Source organism: Somniosus microcephalus, chromosome 7, assembly GCF_052327205.1.
Source record: "Somniosus microcephalus isolate GS21.2 chromosome 7, FLI_Smic_1.0, whole genome shotgun sequence".
In the NCBI taxonomy this organism is placed as follows: Eukaryota; Metazoa; Chordata; class Chondrichthyes; order Squaliformes; family Somniosidae; genus Somniosus; species Somniosus microcephalus.
In genome coordinates this window covers 111286579-111310131 of record NC_140993.1, presented here as the reverse complement: position 1 = coordinate 111310131, position 23553 = coordinate 111286579, and the positions used below count along the sequence as shown (strand labels likewise).

Below are 23553 nucleotides of genomic sequence, written 5' to 3'. Positions count from 1 at the left end.
CACTTCATTTCTAACTGTTCCTAAATACTGTTTAAAAACTGAATTAATTTGTTCTATTCCTTAGTTCCCTGTATTAAAGTACAGTTTTTAAGCACCCATAGCTAAGAAGACAACTGCATTACATGATCTGGCATCAAGCCATATAGAACAGGAAGGTGGCAGCTGTTAAAAAGTGAATAAAACTAAATGCTGAGGTAAAGATGGCCGAATTAATGCAGTTTGAAAGATTAGGCCCTGCCCACAACATGCCATGAACACCCCCATGATGCAGCGCGCTCCCCCCGTAGGATTGGTCAACCTTCACGTCACTCAATGCTAATGAGCGGATTTCCCCCGTATGATTGGCCAACCGCTAATGAGCGGAATTTTGAACTTTTTGTCTACTGTCCGATACAATTTTTGTCTGACCAAAAAGTAAATACGCCTAGGACACCCTCCTAATCATAACTTTCTTTTGATATAACATGTGTAGGTACGCTCTATAACTTTTGAGTGATGCCTAGACAAAATTATAGACAATAATATATAGATTACTGCATCTTTTTCCATTTGGATTCAGTGGAAAAGACTAAAGAATTTTATTTAAAACATGGCGAAAATATTTTGAAGTTACTAAGCCAAAGTAATTTCTTACATGTGTGTGAAGTAGACACATTGGCCGCGATTTCCCCTACCTCGGATGGTCCGGTGCAGGCGGGGTCGGTGATGGGTTGCAACCCCACTGCTGGCTTCGGCCCGCTGTCCAAAGGTGATCTTATCTTGATTGGGCTTGTTAAGCTCGCTCAGCGCGTTTCCCGGCAATTGAAGGAAGCGGGTCTGATGACGTCACTTTTGATGACGCATCATCAGACAATTTCCTTAAAGGGACCATGCGCAAATTGATTTTGACCGTTCTGTGGTCCAGTGTTCTACAGCATTGAGGGCTGTAAAACTGACAAGCATTGCATAGAGGTGCACGGCTGCACCCAGGCTCTCCCATGACTCCCTCCATATGCTTATGGAGGGATTCACAGCATGCAGGTTCTTTTCCCTTCCCATGGGCAGAAGAGACCTCCCCAGGAGATCACAGAGCCTGGTTGCACATTGCACAGGAGGACACAAGCAGGGATTTCATCAGGAGGACCAGCTACAGTGGCACAAACCTTTCAATGATCTCAGCAGATCACGAAACATTACTGCAGTCACACTCAACTCATCCTGCTGTGCCACCCTCACATCCCCATCACTCTGTCTTCCCTACCTTACTCCTGCACATCCTTACTCACACCAACTTACCTTGCACCTCCACCCATTTCCTCTCTATCTATATTATCAGCTTCCCCACCTCACTAGCCACCCTTCACACTCACCCTTATCCCAGTCCAATCATACCAAATAACGCTCGGTTAAACAGAGTGCTGCGAGTTGGGTGAGTCAGGGAGTCTCAACTGTTTGCTAAAATCAAACTTTTGTTTGTTTCACATTTACTGTTACTGTTGAAATCTAAATTTCCCAGCTTTAAGCAGGGTTGTAAAGGATATACAAGGCCTACAATTCAGAGCAGCTAAAGGCAGTTAATTAGGGAAACTAGATTAAACTGGTTCTCCTGTAGCAGGGCTCAGCAAGCTCCTTTGTTTCAGGGCTATAAAAAAAAACAGGCTTTGCAGTGTGATTTTGCACTGAGTGCAGTTTAAACAGAGTGCTGCGAGTTGGGTGAGGAGTGGACAACATAGAAGATAGCAGAGTAGGCCATTCGGCCCCTTGAGCCTGCTCCGCCATTCAATGAGATCATGGCCGATCATCCAAATTCAGTACCCTGTCCCTGCTTCTCCCATATCCTTTGATCCCTTTAGCCTTAAGAAATATATCCAACTCCTTCTTGAATATATTAATGAACTGGCCTCCACCACCCTCTGTGGCAGAAAATCCACAGGTTCACCACTCTCTGGGTGAAGAAATTCCTCCTCATTTCAGTCCTAAATGGCTACCCCTATCCTTACACTATGACTCCTGGTTCTGGACTCCCCGGCCATCGGAAACATCCCTTCCTGCATCTAGTCTGTCCAGGCCTGACAGAATTTTATAGGTTTCGATGAGAGCCCCTCTCAATCTTCTAAACTCCAGTGAGTACAAGCCCAATCGACACAATCTCTCCTCATACGTCATTCCTGCCATCCCAGGTATCAGCCTGGTGAATCTTCGCTGCACTCCCCTCATGGCAAGAACATCCTTCCTCAGAGAGGCGACCAAAACTGCACACAATACTCAAGGTGCGGTCTCACCAAGGCCCTGTACAACTGCAGCAAGACATCCTTGTTCCTGTACTCGAACCCTCTTGCTACGAAGGCCAACATACCATTTGCCTTCTTAACCGCCTGCTGCACCTACATGCTTACCTTCAGCGACTGGTGCACAAGAACACCCCGGTCTCTTTGCACTTCCCCTTCTCCCAATCTATTGCTATTCAAATAATAATCTGCCTTCCTGTTTTTGCCACCAAAGTGGATAACCTCACATTTATCCACATTATAGTGCATTTGCCATGTTTCTGCCCAATCATTCAACCTGTCCAAATCGTACTGGAGTTTCCCGACATCCTCCTCACAGCATACCCTCCCACCCAGCTGTGTTGTCGGCAAATTTGGAGTTATTACATCCAATTCCCTCGTCCAGATCATTAATATATATTGTGAATAGCTGGGGTCCTAGGACCGATCCTTGCGGTACCCCACTAGTCACTGCCTGCCACTCGGAAAACGACCAGTTTATTCCAACTCTTTGCTTTCTATCCGCCAACCAGTTCTCTATCCAAGTCAATACCTTGCCCCCAATCCCATGTGCCTTAATTTTGCACGCTAATCTCTTATGCGGGCCTTCTTAAAGTCCAAATATACCACATCCACTGGTTCTCCCTTATCTATTTTACCAGTTACATTCTCAAAAAATTCCAGTAGGTTAGTCAAGCACGAGGAGCTCCCATTTCTTTACACCAAGAGTACGAGAGTGGGAGCAGTCAAACAACAACAACTGCAAAACCGCTAAAGTGAAATCATAACCAGGGAAGGAGCTAATTGGCAAGTAGGACCTGGTGAGTATTTCTACAGTCCAGTCGTTGAAGTAAACGTAAGGTCTCGAGTTTAGAGTAAGTAGCGTTTAAAGGGAAGTAAGGTCCCTAGTGTTTTTAATATTCTTTAATTTAAAGGAAGTAAATTAAGGGTAGGACATGGCAGGGCAGCTCGGCAGTGTGGAGTGCTCCACCCGTGCTATGTGGGAAGTCGGGGACACTTTTGGTGTCCAGGGCGAACACATGTGCAGGAAGTGTCTCCAGCTGCAGCTACTTGAAATCCGCATTTCGGAGCTAGAGTCACTGTGGAGCATCCGCGAAGCTGAGATCTTCGTGGATAGCACGTTTAACGAGGTGGTCACACCGCAGGTAACGAGTGCACAGACAGACAGGAAATGGATGACCGCCAACCAGAGTAAAAGAACTAGGAAGGTAGTGCAGGAGTCCCCTGGGTCCATCTCCCTCTCCAACAGATTTTCCGTTTTGGATACTGATGGGGGGAGATGGTTTCTCAGGGAAATGCAGCAAGAGCCAAGTCTGTGGCACTACAAGTGGCTCAGCTACACAGGAGGGGAGGGGAAAAAAGAGTGGGAGAGCAAGTGATAGGGGATTCTATCGTAAGGGGAACAGATAGACGTTTCTGTGGCCGTAGACGTGACTCCAGGATGGTATGTTGCTTCCCTGGTGCCAGGGTCAAGGATGTCACTGAACGGCTGCAGGGCATTCTGAAGGGGGAGGGTGAACAGTCAGAGGTCGTGGTTCACATTGGTACCAACGACATGGGTAGAAAGAGGGATGAGGTCCTGCAACAAGAATTTAGAGAGCTAGGTAGCAGATTAAAAAGCAGGACCTCAAAGGGTGTACTCTCTGGATTACTCCCGGTGCCATGTGCTAGTGAGTATAGGAATAGGAGGATAGAGCAGATGAATGCGTGGTTGAAGAGTTGGTGCAGGAGGGAGGGCTTTAGTTTCCTGGATCACTGGGTCTGCTTCTGGGGAAGGTGGGACCTGTACAAGTCAGACGGGTTGCACCTGAACCGGAACGGGACCAACATCCTTGTGGGGAGGTTTGCTAGTACTGTTGGGGGGGGGGGGGGGGTTTAAACTAACTTGGCAGGGGGATAGGATACGGAGTGGAACTATAGTAGGGGGGTGATGCATAGCCAAACAGAGGAAAAACAAGTCAGCCTGGAAGGCAGAGAAAATATGTAATGGTACAAGGGAGTATGGCAAGGCTGGATGGCATTTATTTTAATGCAAGGAGTCTTGCGAGTAAGGCAGATGAATTGAAGGTATTGATGAACACATGGGAGTATGATATTGTTGCTATCACAGAGACATGGTTGAGGGAGGGGCAGGACTGGCAGCTCAATATTCCAGGGTATAGAATCTTCAGGTGAGTCAGAGGGGGGTGTAAAAGAGGGGGTGTCGCAATATTAATCAAGGAGTCAATTACTGCTGTAAGGAGGGATGATCTCTTAGCAGGTTCCTCTAATGAGACCATATGGGTAGAACTTAAAAACAAAAAGGGTGCAAGCACTTTGCTGGGAGTGTACTATAGACCCCCCAAACAGTCAGGGGCAGATAGAGGAACAGATATGTAGGCAAATCTCAGAAGTGTAGAAATAATAGGGTAATAATAGTAGGGGATTTCAACTTCCCCAATATTAACTGGGATAGTCAGAGTGTGAAAGGCTTAGAGGGTGCAGAATTCTTAAAGTGCATCCAGGAGAGCTTTTTGAGCCAGCATGTAGAAAATCCTACAAGAGAGGAGGCGGTACTGGACTTAATTCTAGGGAATGTAGCCTGGCAAGTGGTAGAAGTGTCAGTAGGAGAGCATTTTGGTGACAGTGACCATAATTCGGTGAGATTTAAGGTAGTCATGGAAAAGGACAAAGATGGACCGGAACTAAAGGTTCTAAATTGGGAACCCTGGATGTCAAGGGATATACAAAAATGGATTAGGGAAAAAAAGGGAGGCTTTTGGAAGATACAAAGGACTAAAAACAGTGGAAGCACTAAAGGAGTATAGAAAGTGCACTGGGGTACTTAAAAGAGAAATTAGAAGAGCGAAGTGGGGGGCATGAAAAAACACTGGCAGGCAAAATAAAAGGAAAATCCCAAGGTGTTTTATAAGTATACTAGCTGGGGAGCCCCGCGTTGCGAGGGCAATTTTGGGGCGCGAGGGCAATTTTGGGGCGTTTGGTCTCCCTGCCCCTGTGTGTCCCCCCTCTCCCGGTCATGTCCTCTCCCTGTCCTATCCCTCCCTCCCCTCTCTCCCTCCCTCCTCCCCCCCCCCCCACTCCCCTCTGTCCCTCTCTCCGGCCCCTCCCCCTGCCTAGCGCCTGAGGTCCGGTGCAGTTGCTGAGGTCCCCCACGTATGGCTGATGGACGGCCGCTGTGGGCGGGCGGCGCATGCGCGGTGAGTGCGGGCAGCGCATGCGCGGTGAGTGCGGGCGGCACATGCGCGGTGAGTGCGGGTGGCCCGCGGGAGCCGGCAAGGCCGCTAGCGAGCGGGAAACTTCGGGCGGTGCGCCCGCGCTCCGTCCGCGACACCCGAGAGGGGGAAGTAGAGAGAGACAGAGAGGGAAGAGGAGAAGGAGAGAGAGGGAAGAGGAGAAGGAGAGGGAAGAGGAGAAGGAGAGAGAGAGAGAGGGAAGAAAGAGAGAGAGAGAGAGAGAGAGAGAGAGAGAGAGAAATTTTTTCAGCTTCAGGCCCCGAGTCCCCCCTGCGCGAGGGTGAGGAGGAGGGAGGGGGGGTTGCTAAACACAATATAAAACTCAAATAAATTGTTAATTAATTGCCTAACACATAATTGAAATATTTACCTTAGTTCCCTAACACACAAAGTGTGGGGGAAAAAATCGTGGAAAATCAAGATGGCGGCCACTCACCTCGGTTCAGAAGGATAAGGCCCGCCCACACACGCACCGATTGGTCGACCGGTCAGGTCACCGAAGCGTAGGATTGGTCAATCGTCGAGTCACTCGACACTCAACTGTAGGAAGACCTCGACGTCACACGGTCGCTAATGAGATGCTAATGAGCGGAACGCTGAACATTTTTGGGATACCGCGGGCGGGATTTTTGTCCGGCCGAAACATAAATACGCCTATGACCGGTCCGGAATCGCAAGCTTTCTTTTGAGGCGACGCGCGCGTCGGTACGCTCTGTAACTTCCAAACGTATAGAGACCAGGCGGACAGACAGACAGACATCGGGACAGACAGAAGAGCCGCTTTATATATATAGATTAAGGGCAGGAGGATAACCAGGGAAAGAGTAGGGCCCAAAGTGGCAATCTGTGTGTAGAGCCGGAAGATGTAGGTGAGGCTCTAAATGAATATTTTGCATCTGTGTTCACTATGGAGAAGGACGATGTAGGCATAGAAATCAGGCAGGGGGATTACGATATACTTGAACAAATTAGTATTGAGAGGGAGGAGGTACTAGCGGTTTTAGCGGGCTTAAAAGTGGATAAATTCCTAGGCCCAGACGAGATGCATCCCAGGCTGCTGTGTGAGGCAAGGGAGGAGATTGAAGGGGCTCTCACAAATTTTCAGAACCGCTCTGGCCACAGGGGTGGTGCCAGAGGACTGGTGAACAGCTAACATAGTACCATTATTCAAGAAGGATAGTAGGGATAAACCAGGGAATTACAGGCCAGTGAGCCTAACATCAGTAGTAGAGAAATTATTGGAAAAAATTCTGAGGGACAAAAATTAGTCTCCACTTGGAGAGGCAAGGATTAATCAAGGATAGTCAGCATGGCTTTGTCAGGGGGAGATCATGTCTGACCAATTTGATTAATTTTTCAAGGGGGTGACTAGGTGTGTGGATGAGGGTAGTGCAGTTGATGTAGTCTACATGGACTTCAGTAAGGCTTTTGACAAAGTCCCACACGGGAGACTGGTCAAGAAGGTAAGAGCCCATGGGATCCAGGGCAATTTGGCACATTCGATTCAAAATTGGCTTAGTGGCAGGAGGTGATGGTCGAAGGTTGTTTGTGTGACTGGAAGCCTGTGTCCAGTGGTGTACCGCAGGGATCGGTGCTGGGTCCTTTGCTGTTTGTAGTGTACATTCATGATTTAGATATGAATGTAGGAGGTATGATCAGTAAGTTCGCAGATGACACGAAAATTGGTGGAGTGGTAAATAGCGAGGAGGAAACCTCAGGCTATAGGACGATATAGACGTGTTGGTCAGATAGGCAGAACAGTGGCAAATGGAATTTAACCCTGAAAAGTGAGGTGATGCATTTTGGGAGGACTAACCAGGCAAGGGAATACACAATGAATGGTAGGACCCTAGGAAGGACAGAGGATCAGAGGGACCATGATGTGCATGTACATAGATCCCTGAAGGCAGCAGGACAGGTAGATAAGGTGGTTAAAAATGCATATGGGATACTTATATTCTATGCCTCGGCCAATGAAGGCAAGAGCAGGGAGGTTATGATGGAACTGTACAAAACGCTAGTTAGGCCACAGCTGGAATACTGTGTGTAGTTCTGGTCGCCACACTATAGGAAGGATGTGATTGCATTGGAGAGGGTTCAGAGGAGATTCACCAGGATGTTACCTGGGCTGGAGCACTTCAGCTGTGAAGAGAGACAGGCTGGTGTTGTTTTCCATAGAGCAGAGAAGGCTGAGGGGGGGACCTGATTGAGGTGTACAAAATTATGAGGGGCATAGATAGGGTAGATAGAAAGGAACTTTTCCCCTTTGTAGAGAGGTCAATAACCAGGGGGCATAGTTTCAAGGTAAGGGGCAGGAGGTTTAGAGGGGATTTGAGGAAAAACTTTTTCACCCAAAGGGTGGTTGGAATCTGGAACTCTGCCTGAAAGGGTGGTAGAGGCAGGAACCCTCACAACATTCAAGAAGCATTTAGATGAGCACTTGAAACACCATAGCATACAAGGCTATGGACCAAGTGCTGGAAAATGGAATTAGAATAGACAGGGCTTGATGGCCGGCGCGGACACGATGGTCCGAAGGGCTTCTTTATGTGCTGTGTAACTATGACTCTATAACAACACACAAGGGTAGGCACTTGGGTGTTTTAGCCAGTGTTCATGTGAAGTTTCTGTTAATGTGCTGTCAAACATTGAAATCTTTATTTTCAACACTGCGTTCTTGGACAGATTTGTGCGCAGCTTTGGAATTGGCTTAGTGAGTTGCAGTGAATGGTGAGACGTAACGGTACCCCCACAATGGTGATCAGTGTGAAAGGAATGGCTTGGGCATTGTAGGGATGCTTTATGGTGTTGGTGTGGGGTGGTGCCAACCTAGCGCATCATGTGGCAGCCAGGGTGTACAGTGTCAAGTGAAGTAAATCTGGCTATAGTGAGGCCATCCCTGGCCTCCCGGCCAGCAATGTGGTCAGGTGCTGATGCCCTGCGTCCTGTGCAGCATCAGTTGATTGTGGAGAAGGTTGGTGTTGTTGTTGGTGCTGCTAGTGTGCCTAGTGATCGTGGTGGGATTCCGAGGAGCATGGGGAGATAGTTTCAAGGGCACCGATGCTGATGGAATAGATGGCAGGTGAAGTTGAGATGACAGAAGCGATCTGCCAATGGCGAGAGAGGTTGTTCCAATGAGGTGACACTGGATACAGTTTGCTCCAAACACTTGCAAGCTGCATAAAGCTCAATCTGTCTTCCAAATGCAGTAAGCAACGGTTTCTGACCATGGAAAGTGAACAACTATGAAATGGGAGCTTTTAAAGCACATTTGCAGCTGTCAGGTTAAGAAATGATCCCATGGTGACCGCTCCAGACCTGCTTACCCAACGTGATCCTTGAGCAGCGGGGAACCCGTGGACGAACTCTTAAACTATTTTAAGCTCACCTTTAAATTGTAAGTGCCTGTTAACAAGCTCTTAATCATCTAAATTGCCTCCTCCGTTGCTTGGTGTGTCGGGTCTGTTCAGCGATGACAGACCAGACATTTGTGAAACTAGTGTGGCGGAGGGTTGACAGCGGGTTCCCTACCTGGTCAAAAGAATTTCCCACCCGACTGGCCACCAAATGCGCCCGCTGACCCCCCCAAAAAATTCCCCCCATTGATTCCAAAAGGTAGTTCATATTTGAGGGAAACTAATTTATTAGCTTAGTTTAAAATCTGGGGAAGCATTAATTAAACGGATGCAACAGATTGATATTCAGACACAGTTCCATATCAAACCTCTTCATTTCTGGTAGAGCTGGAAACTAAAAACGGAAGACTACTCAACATTTAAGCTAGCAATAACTGGAAATTCATTTTATTGTACTTCACAGTATACTATGTGGGCTATTATGAATTAAATAAATTATAGGATTCTTACTCAAAAAGGAAGTAACTAACCTTATTGTCAGTTCAAATATTTCTGTAAGTTTGTCATGGAGTAGGTTTGCCTGGAAGAAAAGGTAAATGTGTTATTTTTTCTCAACACAAACAACTGCTTTAGTCTGGTATAAAAGTACAGTACTTTTTGAACCAGTAAAGCTTTATAGACGGGCCCTAATCCTGGAGTTTTAAAAGATATATATATATATATATTTTTTTTTTTAAGAAAGCTGACTGCCACACAGACAAAATAATGTTGAGTAGCACAGCAGCAGACAATTTCAGTGTTTATTTGGGAGTTTAATTTGGCACAGACAACCATTTAAAAATACAAATGCATTTACCCTATGGGCTCAGATACCAGTTAACATCCAAGTGGAAGATTTCAGGTCTGATGTAATATGTCCAGCATTCTCCAATATAAAAACATTCCATACTATACTGCACTCATTACTAACAATTGTCAACTTGGAAAAAGAAAACATCTCAACACCCACCCCACCCAGCAAAAAGGAAAAAATGCTTTCAGTTGGAGAGAACCTATCATTTGTGTTCTGCCATAAACAGAGCAAAGATGAGGCATGGTAAATACACTCTGCTGTTAAAACACTAATCTGACCTAATGGAACAGCTACAGATTTGCTTCTATTACCATTAATTGCAGCAGTTACACTGCAAGAGGGGTTTGGCCTCACCTTGGATTCACATTGCGCTGCAATCTCCTCAAATGGTGCTTTCTGAAACTTCTCAATTACTTGACGTCGCTTTTCTCTTTCTTGCTCTTCAAGATTTTGGCTATCTGCTTTAGAGAGACATCACAAAAAAGGGGAAAACCCCCCATCTTATTAAAATAGAATCTTACAAAATCCGTAAATGACAAAACTTAGAAAATTCATACCATAAAAGTTGTATTATAAAGTTGCTACTTCTCACTCTGATTTGGATGGCAGATCAACCCAGAAGGCAAGCTGGTAGTGGGATAATGTTCTGTCAGCTTCAATCTTTGAAACGAAACAACAATGTCCCAATGGAAAAAGACAAAGATGGCCCGGAAATAAGGGTTCTAAATTGGGGGAAGGCCGATTTTAATATGATAAGGCAGGATCTGGCCAAAGTGGACTGGGAGCAGCTGCTTATAGGAAAATCCACATCAAAACAGTGGGAGACTTTCAGAAGGGAAATAGAGAGAGTACAACGCCAACATGTTCCTGTAAAGGTCAAGGGTGGGACCAACAAGCAAAGGGAACCTTGGATGACAAGGGATATACAGAAATGCATTAGAAATAAGAGGGGGGCTTTTGGCAGTTACAAAAGACTAAAGACAGAAGAAGCCCTAGAGGAGTATAAAAAGTGCAGGGGCATACTTAAAAAAGAAATTAGGAGGGCGAGGAGGGGCCATGAAATAACACTGGCGAGCAAAATAAAGGAAAATCCTAGGATGTTTTATAAGTATATTAAGGGCAAGAGGATAACCAGGGAAAGGGTAGGGCCCATTAGGGACCAAAGTGGCAATCTGTGTGTAGAGCCAGAGGATGTAGGCGGGGTTTTAAATGAATTTTTTGCATCTGTGTTCACTATGGAGAAAGACGATGCAGACATAGAAATCGGGCAAGGGGACTGTGACATACTTGAACATATTAGCATCGAGAGGGAGGAGGTGCTAGCGGTTTTAGCGGGCCAAAAAGTGGATAAATCCCCAGGCCCGGACGAGATGTATCCCAGGCTGCTGTGGGAGGCAAGGGAGGAGATTGCAGGGGCTCTGACACTAATTTTCAGAACCTCTCTGGCCACAGGGGATGTACCAGAGGACTGGAGAACAGCTAACGTAGTACCATTATTCAAGAAAGGTAGCAGGGATAAACCAGGGAATTACAGGCCAGTGAGTCTAACATCTGTGGTGGGGAAATTATTGGAAAAAATTCTGAGGGACAAAATTAATCTCCACTTGGAGAGGCAAGGATTAATCGGGGATAGTCAGCATGGCTTTGTCAAGGGTAAATCATGTCTAACAAATCTGATCGAATTTTTCGAGGGGGTGACTAGTGGGGTGGATGAGGGAAATGCTGTGGATGTGGTGTACATGGACTTCAGTAAAGCTTTTGACAAAGTCCCGCATAGGAGACTGGTCAAGAAGGTAAGAGCCCATGGGATCCAGGGTGCCTTGGCGCGTTGGATCCTAAACTGGCTGAGTGGCAGGAGGCAGAGGGTGATGGTCGAAGGTTGCTTTTGTGACTGGAAGCCTGTGTCCAGTGGGGTACCTCAGGGATCGGTGCTGGGCCCCTTATTGTTTGTGATCTACATAAATGATTTGGATGAAAATGTAAAAGGTATGATCAGTAAGTTCGCAGATGACACGAAAATTGGTGGGGTGGTAAATTGCGAGGAGGAAAGCCTCCGGCTACAGGACGATATAAACGGGTTGGTCAGATGGGTGGAAAAGTGGCAAATGGAATTTAACCCTGAAAAGTGCGAGGTGATGCATTTTGGGAGGACTAACAAGGCAAGGGAATACACAATGAGTGGTAGGACCCTAGGAAGTACAGAGGGTCAGAGGGACCTTGGTGTACATGTACATAGATCCCTGAAGGCAGCGGAGCAGGTAGATAAGGTGGTTAAAAAGGCATATGGGATACTTGCCTTCATTAGCCGAGGCATAGAATATAAGAGCAGGGAGGTTATGATGGAGCTGTACAAAACGCTGGTGAGGCCACAGCTGGAGTACTGTGTGCAGTTCTGGTCACCTCACTATAGGAAGGATGTGATTGCTTTGGAGAGGGTGCAGAGAAGATTCACCAGGATGTTACCTGGGATGGAGCGCCTCAGCTATGAAGAGAGGCTGGACAGGCTGGAGTTGTTTTCCTTGGAGCAGAGAAGGCTGAGGGGGGACCTGATTGAGGTGTACAAAATAATGAGGGGCATAGATAGGGTAGATAAAAAGAGGAACTTTTCCCCTTAGTGGGGGGGTCAATAACAAGGGGGCATAGATTCAGGGTAAGGGGCAGGAGATTTAGAGGGGATTTGAGGAGGAACTTTTTCACCCAGAGGGTGGTTGGAATGTGGAACTCAATGCCTGAAAGGGTGGTGGAGGCAGGAACCCTCACAACATTCAAGAAGCATTTGGATGAGCACTTGAAATGCCATTGCATACAAGGCTATGGACCAAATGCTGGAAAATGGGATTAGACTGGACAGGGATGGATGGGCGGCGCAGACACGATGGGCCGAAGGGCCTCTTTCTGTGCTGTAAAACTCTATGACTCTATGAGAACCCAATCAACAGACTGCCATGTGTTAAAATTGCCTATATATACCCACTGGTGCAAGTCTAATTCTCTCCAGCAGTAGACGGAGACTGAAAAGTAGATTTAACATATGTGGACCTAGAATACAACCACTGTGTATTCCAGATCCGTCTGAAATTCAAGAGGCTGTACGTGTACAGGTAAATATGCGATACGTGACATAGAGTCTGTGACTGCAAGTACAGCACTGGTCTGAGTTTCAGAGGTGTTAAGAGTGTGTCTTGGGTGGCAGGAGAAATGAACAGGTGAAATTATTTCATGTCTAATTTTAAAGTAAGTTATTTGTCCTTGTGTGATTTGGATTGGGCATAGGAGAAATTATAGCTTGTGAAGTAGCAAATGCTGGTACTGGACAGAAATAGTTATGATTGAGGAGCTATAGCATTGATGTTACACTATCATTCCAAGCATGAGGGCTATACGGGCAGTCATTCCAGTATGCATTAATAACATTTATGGTTATTTGTCCAGATCTGCAAGCAGATCGTCACATCACCAGAATGGTTTAAAAACTATTTTAAAATAAAAACTAAATTTTGAAATCTACATGGTACACACAGAACTAGTACATTACACATTTATCACACTCCCAAAATGAAAACCATTGCGTAGTCTGCTATTCATGTACTCGTCAAGATAGTTCCAACACTACGTTACTAATCCTGGACAAAACTGTAAAACTTAGAAGCAACATATAATCACTGTTGAAAGTTGGAAGCTGAGATGTTTACTCTGATCTTGGAGGCTGAATTACTGATAAGATTATGGGGAATTTGCAGTTCTGAAATTTCAGGTTTGAGACAAAGAGGCATTTGAAACTCCACTATCAATGTCAATTATAATAGATTTAATCTGGACTTTGGCCAGCTCACTAGGTGAATGTCTCACGAAAGTGCCCTATTCCATTACAGAGAGGAAAACTGACAGGTGAACCTAATTCCAGAGTAATTTTGCCTTTTAGCAGGAAACCCAAATAGTGTGGACAACAGCAGTTTATTATAAAAAATTTGATTTGAATGTTCAGTTTTCCTACAGCAAAAAAAAAGAGATTTTACAGGCACATAAAAATTAGGGGGGAGGGAGAAAGAGGGGCAAAAAGTTTTTTAATTAATTTGGATAATTCAGTCCTGGAATCATACCCTTTCAGGCTTTGAGTATAAACCTAACCAAATGCAGCTCTTAATTCAGTATTAAGAGTTGAGAAACCTAGACTGTTGGGGAATGATGAGAAAGCCCAAACATTAGTGCCTTTGATGCAGATCAGCAGCAAACTACTTAGCAACACTGGTCTATGAAAAGGGGACCTACTACTGGATTATTATACTATGTGGATCAAAGAATGGTTAATAATTAAGTGCAAGGCATGTCTACAAACTGATGATTTTGTTACGAGCATAAAATATATATAAATGAAATATTGCATGGTGTTTGTTAGATAATGTACTGTGGAAATTGCTGTTAATCTAATGAGAGCATAAGCACCATTAAAACTTAAGAAACATTCTCTCTTATGGAGAAATTAGGAGTCAGACTCAACTGTGCAGTTCAAAGACTAGCACATTTACTACACTTATTCCTTCCCCCCCCCCCCCCCCCCCACCCCACCATATTGCATCGTGCCTTGTGGCTGTTTAAAAAGTGCAGTTTTACTTTTTTTTTTTAAATCCAATTTGTTACCCATACCTATGGCTTTCTTCAGTGTTTCAAAGGTGATTTCTTCAACCATCTTAGTCTGTGGAAATTAAAATAAACATTGAAGTTTATGGACTGTACATATATAATTAAAGATGGCTGGTTTTTCCATATTAGTTTATCATAATCCGCACTGAGACAATTTCAGCCATATGAGGGCACCGTGGTGATCATATGGATTGATGGATGCAGGTCCAACCCCTTTGTCACTGCATTGCCCATCTCAGCCATGTGGGGAGAAAGGGGAAAATGGAGGAAGACTGGTCAACAAGTTACTCTCATGATCTTCTAGCCGCAATTTCAAAAGGAACCTGGGTTTAGGATGAGGAAATTGCATGACCCACAAAGAGCAGGAGGGGAGAAAAGGAAGGGGGGGGGGGGGGGGGGGGAAAAGAGAGTTGAAGGCAACATAAATCAGACCCACCTTAAAAAGATAAGACATTTCAGTTATGAAACAATACTAGATAAAACATTTATCATACTGGGGCCCAAATTTCAAAATGGTTAAAATAGCAGAGGTGTGTGGCGGAGCCACAAGAGACTCAGTGTACTTTAGTATAATCCCCTTAATTGTATTATAGTGCAGCCGGGGACTGCGCCTTTAAACTGATTGTTACCTTTACAATGTGTGTTTGCCTTTATCCTGCATGGTGACGTCATGACGCCGATTCACGTGACCGCCAGTGGCGCGAAGAACGTGGGGATGTCATGACGTCAGCTTAGAGAACTTTCCAGCAGTCTTCGACTACCTGGCATCTTGAACGAACGTGTTTTGATTTCCTCCTTGTAACATCCAGCAAACTTCGTTGTTATTAAATTCCAGTCTTTTAATCCATCGAGTTGAGCTGAATTATTTAGTTAGGAACCTCCGTTCCTACAGGTGCAGCTTAAAGACTGGTATAGGAACAACCACTACACAAATACTTAAAACTGCATGGATTTAAAGATTAAATCAACCTTGTTGAGATTTAGGTTGCTACATCAAATTCAGCATCCGGTGCTCTGCATATATGCACTACATAAACAGGCCCTTTCAAAAAACATTACATGTATTAGAGTCCCTTTTTTAAGCAAAGATCCCATATAAAACACAGCTCCAACAAAATCAAATGCATGGTCCCTACAGATACAGTCTATATGGTGGGTTGCACTGAATGAACTAGAAAAGTATTCATATTATATGGAAGTGACTTTCTCTCAAAGTAGCACAAGTGGCAGAAGGCCAGGAAGAGTCTTAACATCTACTGGAACTTTAAAAACCAAAAGCTTTCTTTACCTTGTCCTGTTGTACACTGACACCAAGAAGGTCAACTTGGATTGACACAGTGTCAACAATGCTCTTTCTTCTGGACAGTCTGTCTTCATCTAGAAGTAGCAATAAGCAAAGGAAATCAAGTTCACTTTTTTTTTGGTTAAAAAGCAATCAAGTGTTTATAAACTTCATTAGCCAAAATATGTAGATACACTGGATAGATGATCTTTTAAGATCCAAGTATGTAATAAGTTTTTTTTTCTAAAAATGGTAAAACGTCTTGCAATATCCAACTTTAGCACGGTTCTAGTTTATTTGGAGTACACATCAGTGTCTCAGTATGTATAGTTAGGAGTCACATCCTGTTAAGATGGGCTATACATGGTTACTCCATTTAGGTGTAAAATAATAGCCCGGATTTTGCAGTCAGCGGTGAAGTGATGGCGTTCGCTGCTGACCTCGAAGAAAGCTGCCTACAAAGATTTAGCGATCTCTGTGGCATGGATTACACCTTTCCCAATTTTAATTTCATTCTGGAGTCACCTATAGGGGATCTCTGGTGTCCAGTAACAGTGATGTATGTCATCAATCACATTGAAAAATTCTCAAACAGCAAACCAGGAAGTAAAAAGCACCGATTCCTTCACTTTTTAATCATTTTATAAAGAGCAAAATAAAAATTGAGACATACACACGGGATTAAGGTAGAAACTGAAATTTAAAAAAATACATTTTAAAAATCTATGGAATTCTTATCATAAATGGAGAAATGAGACATTCCACAAATATAAAATTAGTTTTTCAGGGCCCGAGAGGTTGCTCAGCAGTAATTATGACTTAGTACGCCGTTAAAAGCCCAGTTACACATCATTCAACAAGGCTTAACTTTTTCGGGGGGTTTTACAGCGAGATTAGAGCATAAAAAGTGGAAGTTTACATCAATTCAAGTAATTTCTAAGATTTCCACCTACGAGGACTTCAACAGCGCACCATGTGGAGAAGCGGGGAATCACCAACAGCAACTTCTGGATTTCCGCGTTTAACTGCACGTGCAGATGGCAGAGGTTGCTGTAGGTTTCAGAGTAATAATGCCAAACGCTTTCAGTTTCGCCATCATTAAAGCCACAAAATCCGGGCCTATTTAACAAAATATTTCAACAGTCTAGATACTATAAAACCCTTTATTGGTGATCCTACAAAGAATAGCAAAGCCTCGATCATCAGAACACACAACACAGCATGGCATTAATTATTTCAAGCAAATAAGGTCTCACTGCTTTTTTGAGGAGGGGATAGAGAGAAAGCAAGAAGAAAACTGGTTAAAAACCATAAACACCAGATATACAAGAAAACTGCACACTACCACAAACTGGGCTTGGTTAGGCCAGACAAAAGCAATGCATTTCAACTTGCGTAACAAGATTCAACTTTATAATGAAATGCACTAATGCTTTGGTTGTTGCTAGTCTCCTGTTCTTCCAACCCCCACCCCAACCAGCCAAAATGGGAGATTATCCCAATCAAGAGAGCTTTTAGTAGTCACATTTATAGATGATTCAAATATCTAATCATTTGTTTATCAATACTGATTACAGTAAAGTTCATCAGAGGTACATCAGTGAATAAAACTGAAACTGCTGGACTGTAAATGTCATCAATACAGAAAGTCACCTCGGAGGAGCAATCGCTTACTATCTAACTAGAAAATTTATTGGATAGTGGACTTAAATTTAGCCTGAAGGAGCAAACCTCTCCACCTAATTTATGGAGCATGTACTTTAATGCGAGTAGACAGCACTGGTGCCGACATCAATAATGAAAAAGTATTTCCTCACAACTTGCAGTGGAGTAGCAGAAAGGAAACCTACTTAACTGTGTGTGCTTGGTCAATACTGAAGACCAAACTATCCACTCCTAAAACTTTGACTTTTGGTTCCTTTCACATGGTAGGCAATATAAAGGTCCTGGAAAAAGTTCAGAGGAGAGCCACTAGATTAACACCTAGCTTAAATGCCCTAAGTTATCACAATAGGCTTAAAGAGTTGGCTTTTCCAGAATAAAAAAAGACCCAAGACTTTGGGGGGGCGGGGGAGGGATTTGATTGAGCTATTTAAAATAATGAAGAGACTAGACTGTGTTCCTGTGGATGCATTATTTGAATTAGATAAGTTAGGGAGGACCCTGGGATATGGGGTATAAGATACGCAAGCATAGAATTAAGGTCGATGTCAGGAGGTTTTCTTTATGCAGAAGGTCATTGACCTTTGGAACAAGTTGCCAGCTCATACAGTAAGTGTGATTTCACTGCCAACGCTCAAAAATAAACTGGACAAGTTCCTGGCTGAGGCTGAAAAGGATGTTGGGTGATGTGCCTCATGGCCACTGTGGTCTCCTGGAACTCGTTTTGATCAATCACCTTTGGGGGTCAGAGAGGAATTTCCCAGAGTTGTCTTCTTCCCCTGAATTGGCCTAGGTTTTTAAAAAAAAGTTTTCTGCCTCTCCCAGGGGATTATTCATGATTAGAACTATGCCATCACAAATGCTGCAATATGCCTTGAACATAATCTGGAGATAGGATATTCTGGTTCCTAATTAGGAGCATGCTTACCCTATATCCATGCTACGTCGGAATATGAAATTTATACTGATGGGTTTAAAACATCTTGCAAATGCTTCGTACACTCTACAAATGTCTTAGCAATGCAATATGCCTTTCAGAATTGAAAGACTTGTAGCTGACACATTGGAACACATTACAAGTCTTATGGTCTTGGATCAGCTGTTCTCAATTCTGTTAGAGAGATTGCTCTCCTAAATAACATTATTCAACTGGCAAAGCAAACCATCTGAGCCATTGATTTAGGACTGCTATAAATCTCCTTCATATTCACCCAACAGCAACTACATTTAAATGATCAAAACGCCACTCATTTCTCCCTGTGTTCTATACCAACTGAGTGTCGATAGAAAGTACTGGGTTTGTGGCATATCCTACATTTAACATTTTTACTACTTTTTTCCTTGATGTGATGCAATTTTAAGTAAATATACAGTAAAAGGTGCATGTGCACTATGTGAAACTTAAATCGAAGCATTTATTTCACAAAGGAGGTCAAAACAGTAGTTAGGGAATTTGGAAGGGGAAGGCGCCTCACTCCCTGATGACACCTTACCCGTTTCATAGTTCAATCCATTTAGCACATCTTGGACACTGCACAAATGACTTGCATTATTTTTAAACGTGAAAAAATCACAATCCAAGTTCCAGTAGGTTACGAAGGTCCAGATTATAGACAAAACTGCAGTATTGCAACATCAATGGTTTTGTCAATTGTTCCGGAAATGTTTTTATTTTATTTTAAAACAACCACCAACACCACCCATAGCACAAAAAAGTTTTCACAATTCCAAGCCCGTTTGTTCCCATATGAATAACTGCACACAAGTAGAGGCAACACAGCCCATATTCAAACCTGGGATATCATCAAAAGCCCACACGTGGCTATCAGTGTCTTCCGAAATCATTATTTTGCGATGAAAACCTGTTATTCAAAGTGAAACGGATTTTCAACATTCATCTCAGCAGCTGAATGTTTAGGATTTGTTAAAGCTGAATATATCCAATAACCAACAAAGTTTAAAGGAAAAAAATACAAATCATGCAAAATTTACCTAGTAGGCTGGTGCATAAAATCATGAGCAAGTGATTTGTTGCTCATGTCCACTCAAAAATCAATATTTTCATTGCCACTTGAATCTTTTATGCAAAAAGAGAGAATTGGGTGCCAAACTACACCACACGTGGCAAGTGTGGAAATATGCAGGATGCAGGAGTGGTCCAATCACTTGATCCAAGTAATTACCAAATTCTCAACGTCTTTCAATTATATCACCTGAAATATCGCACTCAGTATGCACAAAATTAGGCATTCTGCATTACTAATATACAGTATAAAAGTAGTTCTTCGCTTTGTACCTATCTGAACATTATATAGGACAAAAGTACATGACATACCATGAACACATTTCTTTCATATAAAAAGAGTTGTGAAACATTTAATCCCTACTGACAAAGCTTTAGGAAGACTATAGCCCAATTTAACCAATGCTGTTTTTTCAAATATAGTTTCATGTTATTGGAAAATATGTACAAAAAAGGATTTCATTAGGACATGAGAAAAATAGATACAAAATATTAATAGGGTAATTGAAACTTATGTTTAATTGAATGGATTAAGCCATTTTATTTAACTACTACTCCAAAAAGACTTTAAATGGTGACAAAGAAAATAAAATGGATCAGCCAGAAATCGTAAATAAAAACCAGACAGCAGGTGGTCAACATCAAGTTAAATTTATTTTGCAAAACATTTCAGTCAATAGGAAATATGATAGATGTTGGATATATAAATTTTCAGGTGTGTGATAAGGTGCCAAATAGGAGACTTATGAAAATTAAGGCACATGTCTTAAAGGGAATGTAGACACATGCATCGAGGATTGGCTGGGGACAGAAAACAGCAGGAGCAAACGGTTGCTTTTTGGATCGGCAGGACATGGGTAATGGCACGGCCCAGGGATCTATGCTGCAACTTTTCTTATTTCCATTTATGTAAATGATTTGGACATGGGCACAAGAGGAATGATACTGAAGTTTGCCAATATCAAATTAGAACGCTTTTCAAACTGAGAAAAAAATGAGATTGCAGGAGGACAGACGCAGATCAATGCAGAGAAGTAGATCGTAGTACATTTTGGGAAAAAGAACAGAAAGGAAGTAGATCTTAAATGGTAAGGCTCTTGAGAAGGAACAGAGCGATCTAGGGGTATAAATACATAGATCTTTAATAAGGTAGGAGCGTAGATAGAAAAGGTCATTAAAGAGGTAAATGAGATTCTGGGTTTTACACTGGGGCATTGAATATAAAAGTAAGAAAGTGATGCTAAATTTGTACAAAAGGTTAGTTAGGCCAAAGTATGAGCATTGCATATAGTTTGGGGATCCTCATTATAGGAAGGATATTGGAGTTAATGAAAGGGAACAATAAAGGATCACTAGAATGATACCAGGAAAGAGCGGTAATTAATAAGAAAGATTCAAAAGTAATTGGGGCTTTTTTCTACCGAGTCAGAAAAGGCTATGGGCGGTGAGGGAGGTGGGTCTAAAGATTAAAGTTAAAACATTTTCAAACTTAAGGTTTTAAGAGGATTAATAGTAGAAGATTGTTTCTAATGGTTAGCAATCGGTAAAAAGGGGACATAGACTCAAGATCATCGCTAGAAGGAGGCAATCTAGAGTCTAATGGGTGGAAATCACTTGACAATTCTTAATGTCTAACAAAACATAATTTATTTACCGAGAAGATAGGCAATAGCCTGACTCCAGGTTTCCAAGACATTTGGCCGGAAATTGCTGGAGCAGCGCATCTCACGGCATGCCCGATTAATGAGACTTTTTCCTTCACCCTTCAGATCAAACATTTTTTGACCTGCAAGTGTGAGCTGATGTAGCAAGGGCAACAAGGCATCTGGGACCTTGGTGAATGCCAGAACTAACAGTGTATCTCCTTAACCAATGACATTTTGGATTGAGAAATAAACAGAACGAGGACCGAGACAGAGGGTTAACTAGAGTGGGTGAATACAAATGTCAAATCAGGTAGAGAGGGAAAGAAGATTGGATTGAGAGAAAAGAAAAAGGAAAAGTAAGAACTTTTCTTTTAAAATTACATTTTAAAAATTTCCAACAACAATTCACAACCTGAAGGAATGAGACTCCACACTGTCTGGGCCAGAGAGGTCGATTGGCAGTAATTAACAATTATCACATTGTTAAAATGATACTTATGCTATTAATTACTAGACTAAACTTTGTGTCGAGTTTAATGGGCAATTAATGTGTAAATGCAGAAACTTCATGAAACTCAAGGGGTGGTTAAGGGTGATGTGCTGTTTTTGCAAAGCTAATGGCAGAGCGGCGCAAGTCATCCAGCAACTTGTGGCAATTCACAAGGTATCTTTTCCTCACCACAAGTTGCTGGCCGATTTGCACGTGAATAATGGCAGCGTTTTTCTAGCAGCAAGATTTCAGAAAGGAAGCAAGTTTTTCCACAGGCAACCACCAATCAGGTTTGATGGTTATTGACCAAAGCATTTAACTATTATCCAGCACGCTCATATTTTTAAAAAAAATTGCAAGTAGCTTATACCATTTGGTGAAAACATTACTCGACATTTATGAAGCTACTGGGTTGCCCATTAAGTGCTTAAGAATATATAGACCAAAGGGGAATCAATGATTAGATGAACGCTCTCTTAGTAATAAAAAAATCTAAAGCAGATTGTGAAAAAAGGATTTTTTTTTTTACCCTTTTATTACTGGCAATTTCACAGTTTAGCTCATCTTTTGCTAATAAATTACAATGTGCTATGGCAATACTTTGACAGTAAACTTGTCACAATGACGACAGTAAACTTGTCACAATGACATGCACAGTTTTACTCAGAGTAGTCACCTTTGGTCCTAAAGTACAGAGGAGAAAGTGTACTCCAGCTCAGGCAGTATTTCCTCCCTTCCAGTCACATACTACAAGAAGTGGGCTGCTCTTCCGCTTAATTACAAACAAAGAGGACCCTAACCTCAACACGATAAACTCGATATAACCCCAGATTTCCTCTTTGTATCAATACTTAACTGCATGAATTTTCAATCACCACCAGTTGAATGCTGGAGTAATGTAAAACATGGCCAAAGTAATATATTCTAATAACTTATCCCAGGATGTCATTTTCTTTCAGACACTTCATGGAAAATACACTAACTAGCTGAAAACATTTTGCACAGTCCTAGTTTCACCTTCAGACTTCAAAAGAAGTAGTAGTCATGGACATGTAATTTATATATGAAATTAAATATGCAAAGCTGATTTTGTTCGTCTATACCTTTGACTTTGAAACTAGCACCAGCAGCTTTTGGGGCATTTTTTGCCTAAGTCTACTAACTACTGTAAAGGCAGCAAGGGAACTAATATTTAACGCACTGGTGCATCCATGCCTTTTTACATGATGCAGCTCTTACTAAACCAATGTTTACCTCTTGATTTCCGCCTGCACTTATGTCTGGGTTTTCCTGAAGTAAAAAGCTGGTCGAGGACTAGATACGGGAGACAAATTAAAGAGAATAGTGACCATAAGTTTAAAAAATAGATAGAAAGGAAAAGTGAAGAGAAAGGACACATTTGTGCTTATCACTGTCAGGTTGATTAGCAACCTGACAGTGATGCCGTCTTCAACAAAGAAGCTGCTAGCTACATTATCCCATGCAGAAAAGACGCTTTCAAAAATGCATCATTTTACATGCTGACAATTCAGGATTTGCACATCTTTTATGAACAAAAAACATAAATGAAGTTAAATGTTCACCTGCTTATTTAAAGCATCTAAATGCCGATTTTCTCTCCTCCCTTCACTGCCTTAACTAGTTTGCAGTACAGGTTGGACCCCGGTAATCCGGCACCCTCGGGACCAGGCCGGTGCCGGACCATTGAAAATTCCGAAACACTGAAGGTTAGGTAAATAACACCTAAAATAACAATATTAGGTACAATATTATGTTTGTTTATATCGTGGGAAATGGTGGCGCCGCCGAGCGGTTGCTCCGCAAACTAAAGACCGCCGGTTTCAATTCGTGCCGGACCACTGAAGGTGCCGGACCGTCGGGTGCTGGATTACCGGGGTTCAACCTGTACTTGAAAGAATATGCAACATTCCTGCACAGGGTATGACACACTCAACATTCTAAACTGTTTTGCTGGCTGCTAAGGTTATCTAGAGATAGAGCCCTTTATTCTACTAATGAATCATATTAGAGGTGGTGTATGTACAATTTATCCTGAGCAAATTTTGCTGGTATTTTACAATTCTGATGAAGTGATGGTTA

General features: G+C 42.8%; 1 protein-coding gene across 16 annotated transcripts in view; it reads right to left on the bottom strand.

Annotated features, from left to right (window-relative positions):
- The window catches only part of efr3a (EFR3 homolog A (S. cerevisiae)), a 278874-nt gene that overhangs the window by 12021 nt on the left and 243300 nt on the right, over positions 1–23553 (bottom strand). For 9 of the 16 annotated variants that reach the window (XM_085992828.1, XM_085992830.1, XM_085992834.1 and 6 more), the window contains 5 exons: positions 19088–19156; positions 15639–15727; positions 14354–14402; positions 10064–10170; positions 9387–9436 (listed from right to left, as the gene is read on the bottom strand). In XM_085992828.1, the coding sequence (XP_085848954.1) occupies positions 9387–9436; positions 10064–10170; positions 14354–14402; positions 15639–15727; positions 19088–19156 (364 nt within the window). Of the gene's footprint in view, positions 1–9386; positions 9437–10063; positions 10171–14353; positions 14403–15638; positions 15728–19087; positions 19157–22707; positions 22768–23553 lie in introns of all 16 variants that reach the window. The other 7 variants (XM_085992833.1, XM_085992835.1, XM_085992839.1 and 4 more) reach the window with 4 other exon arrangements.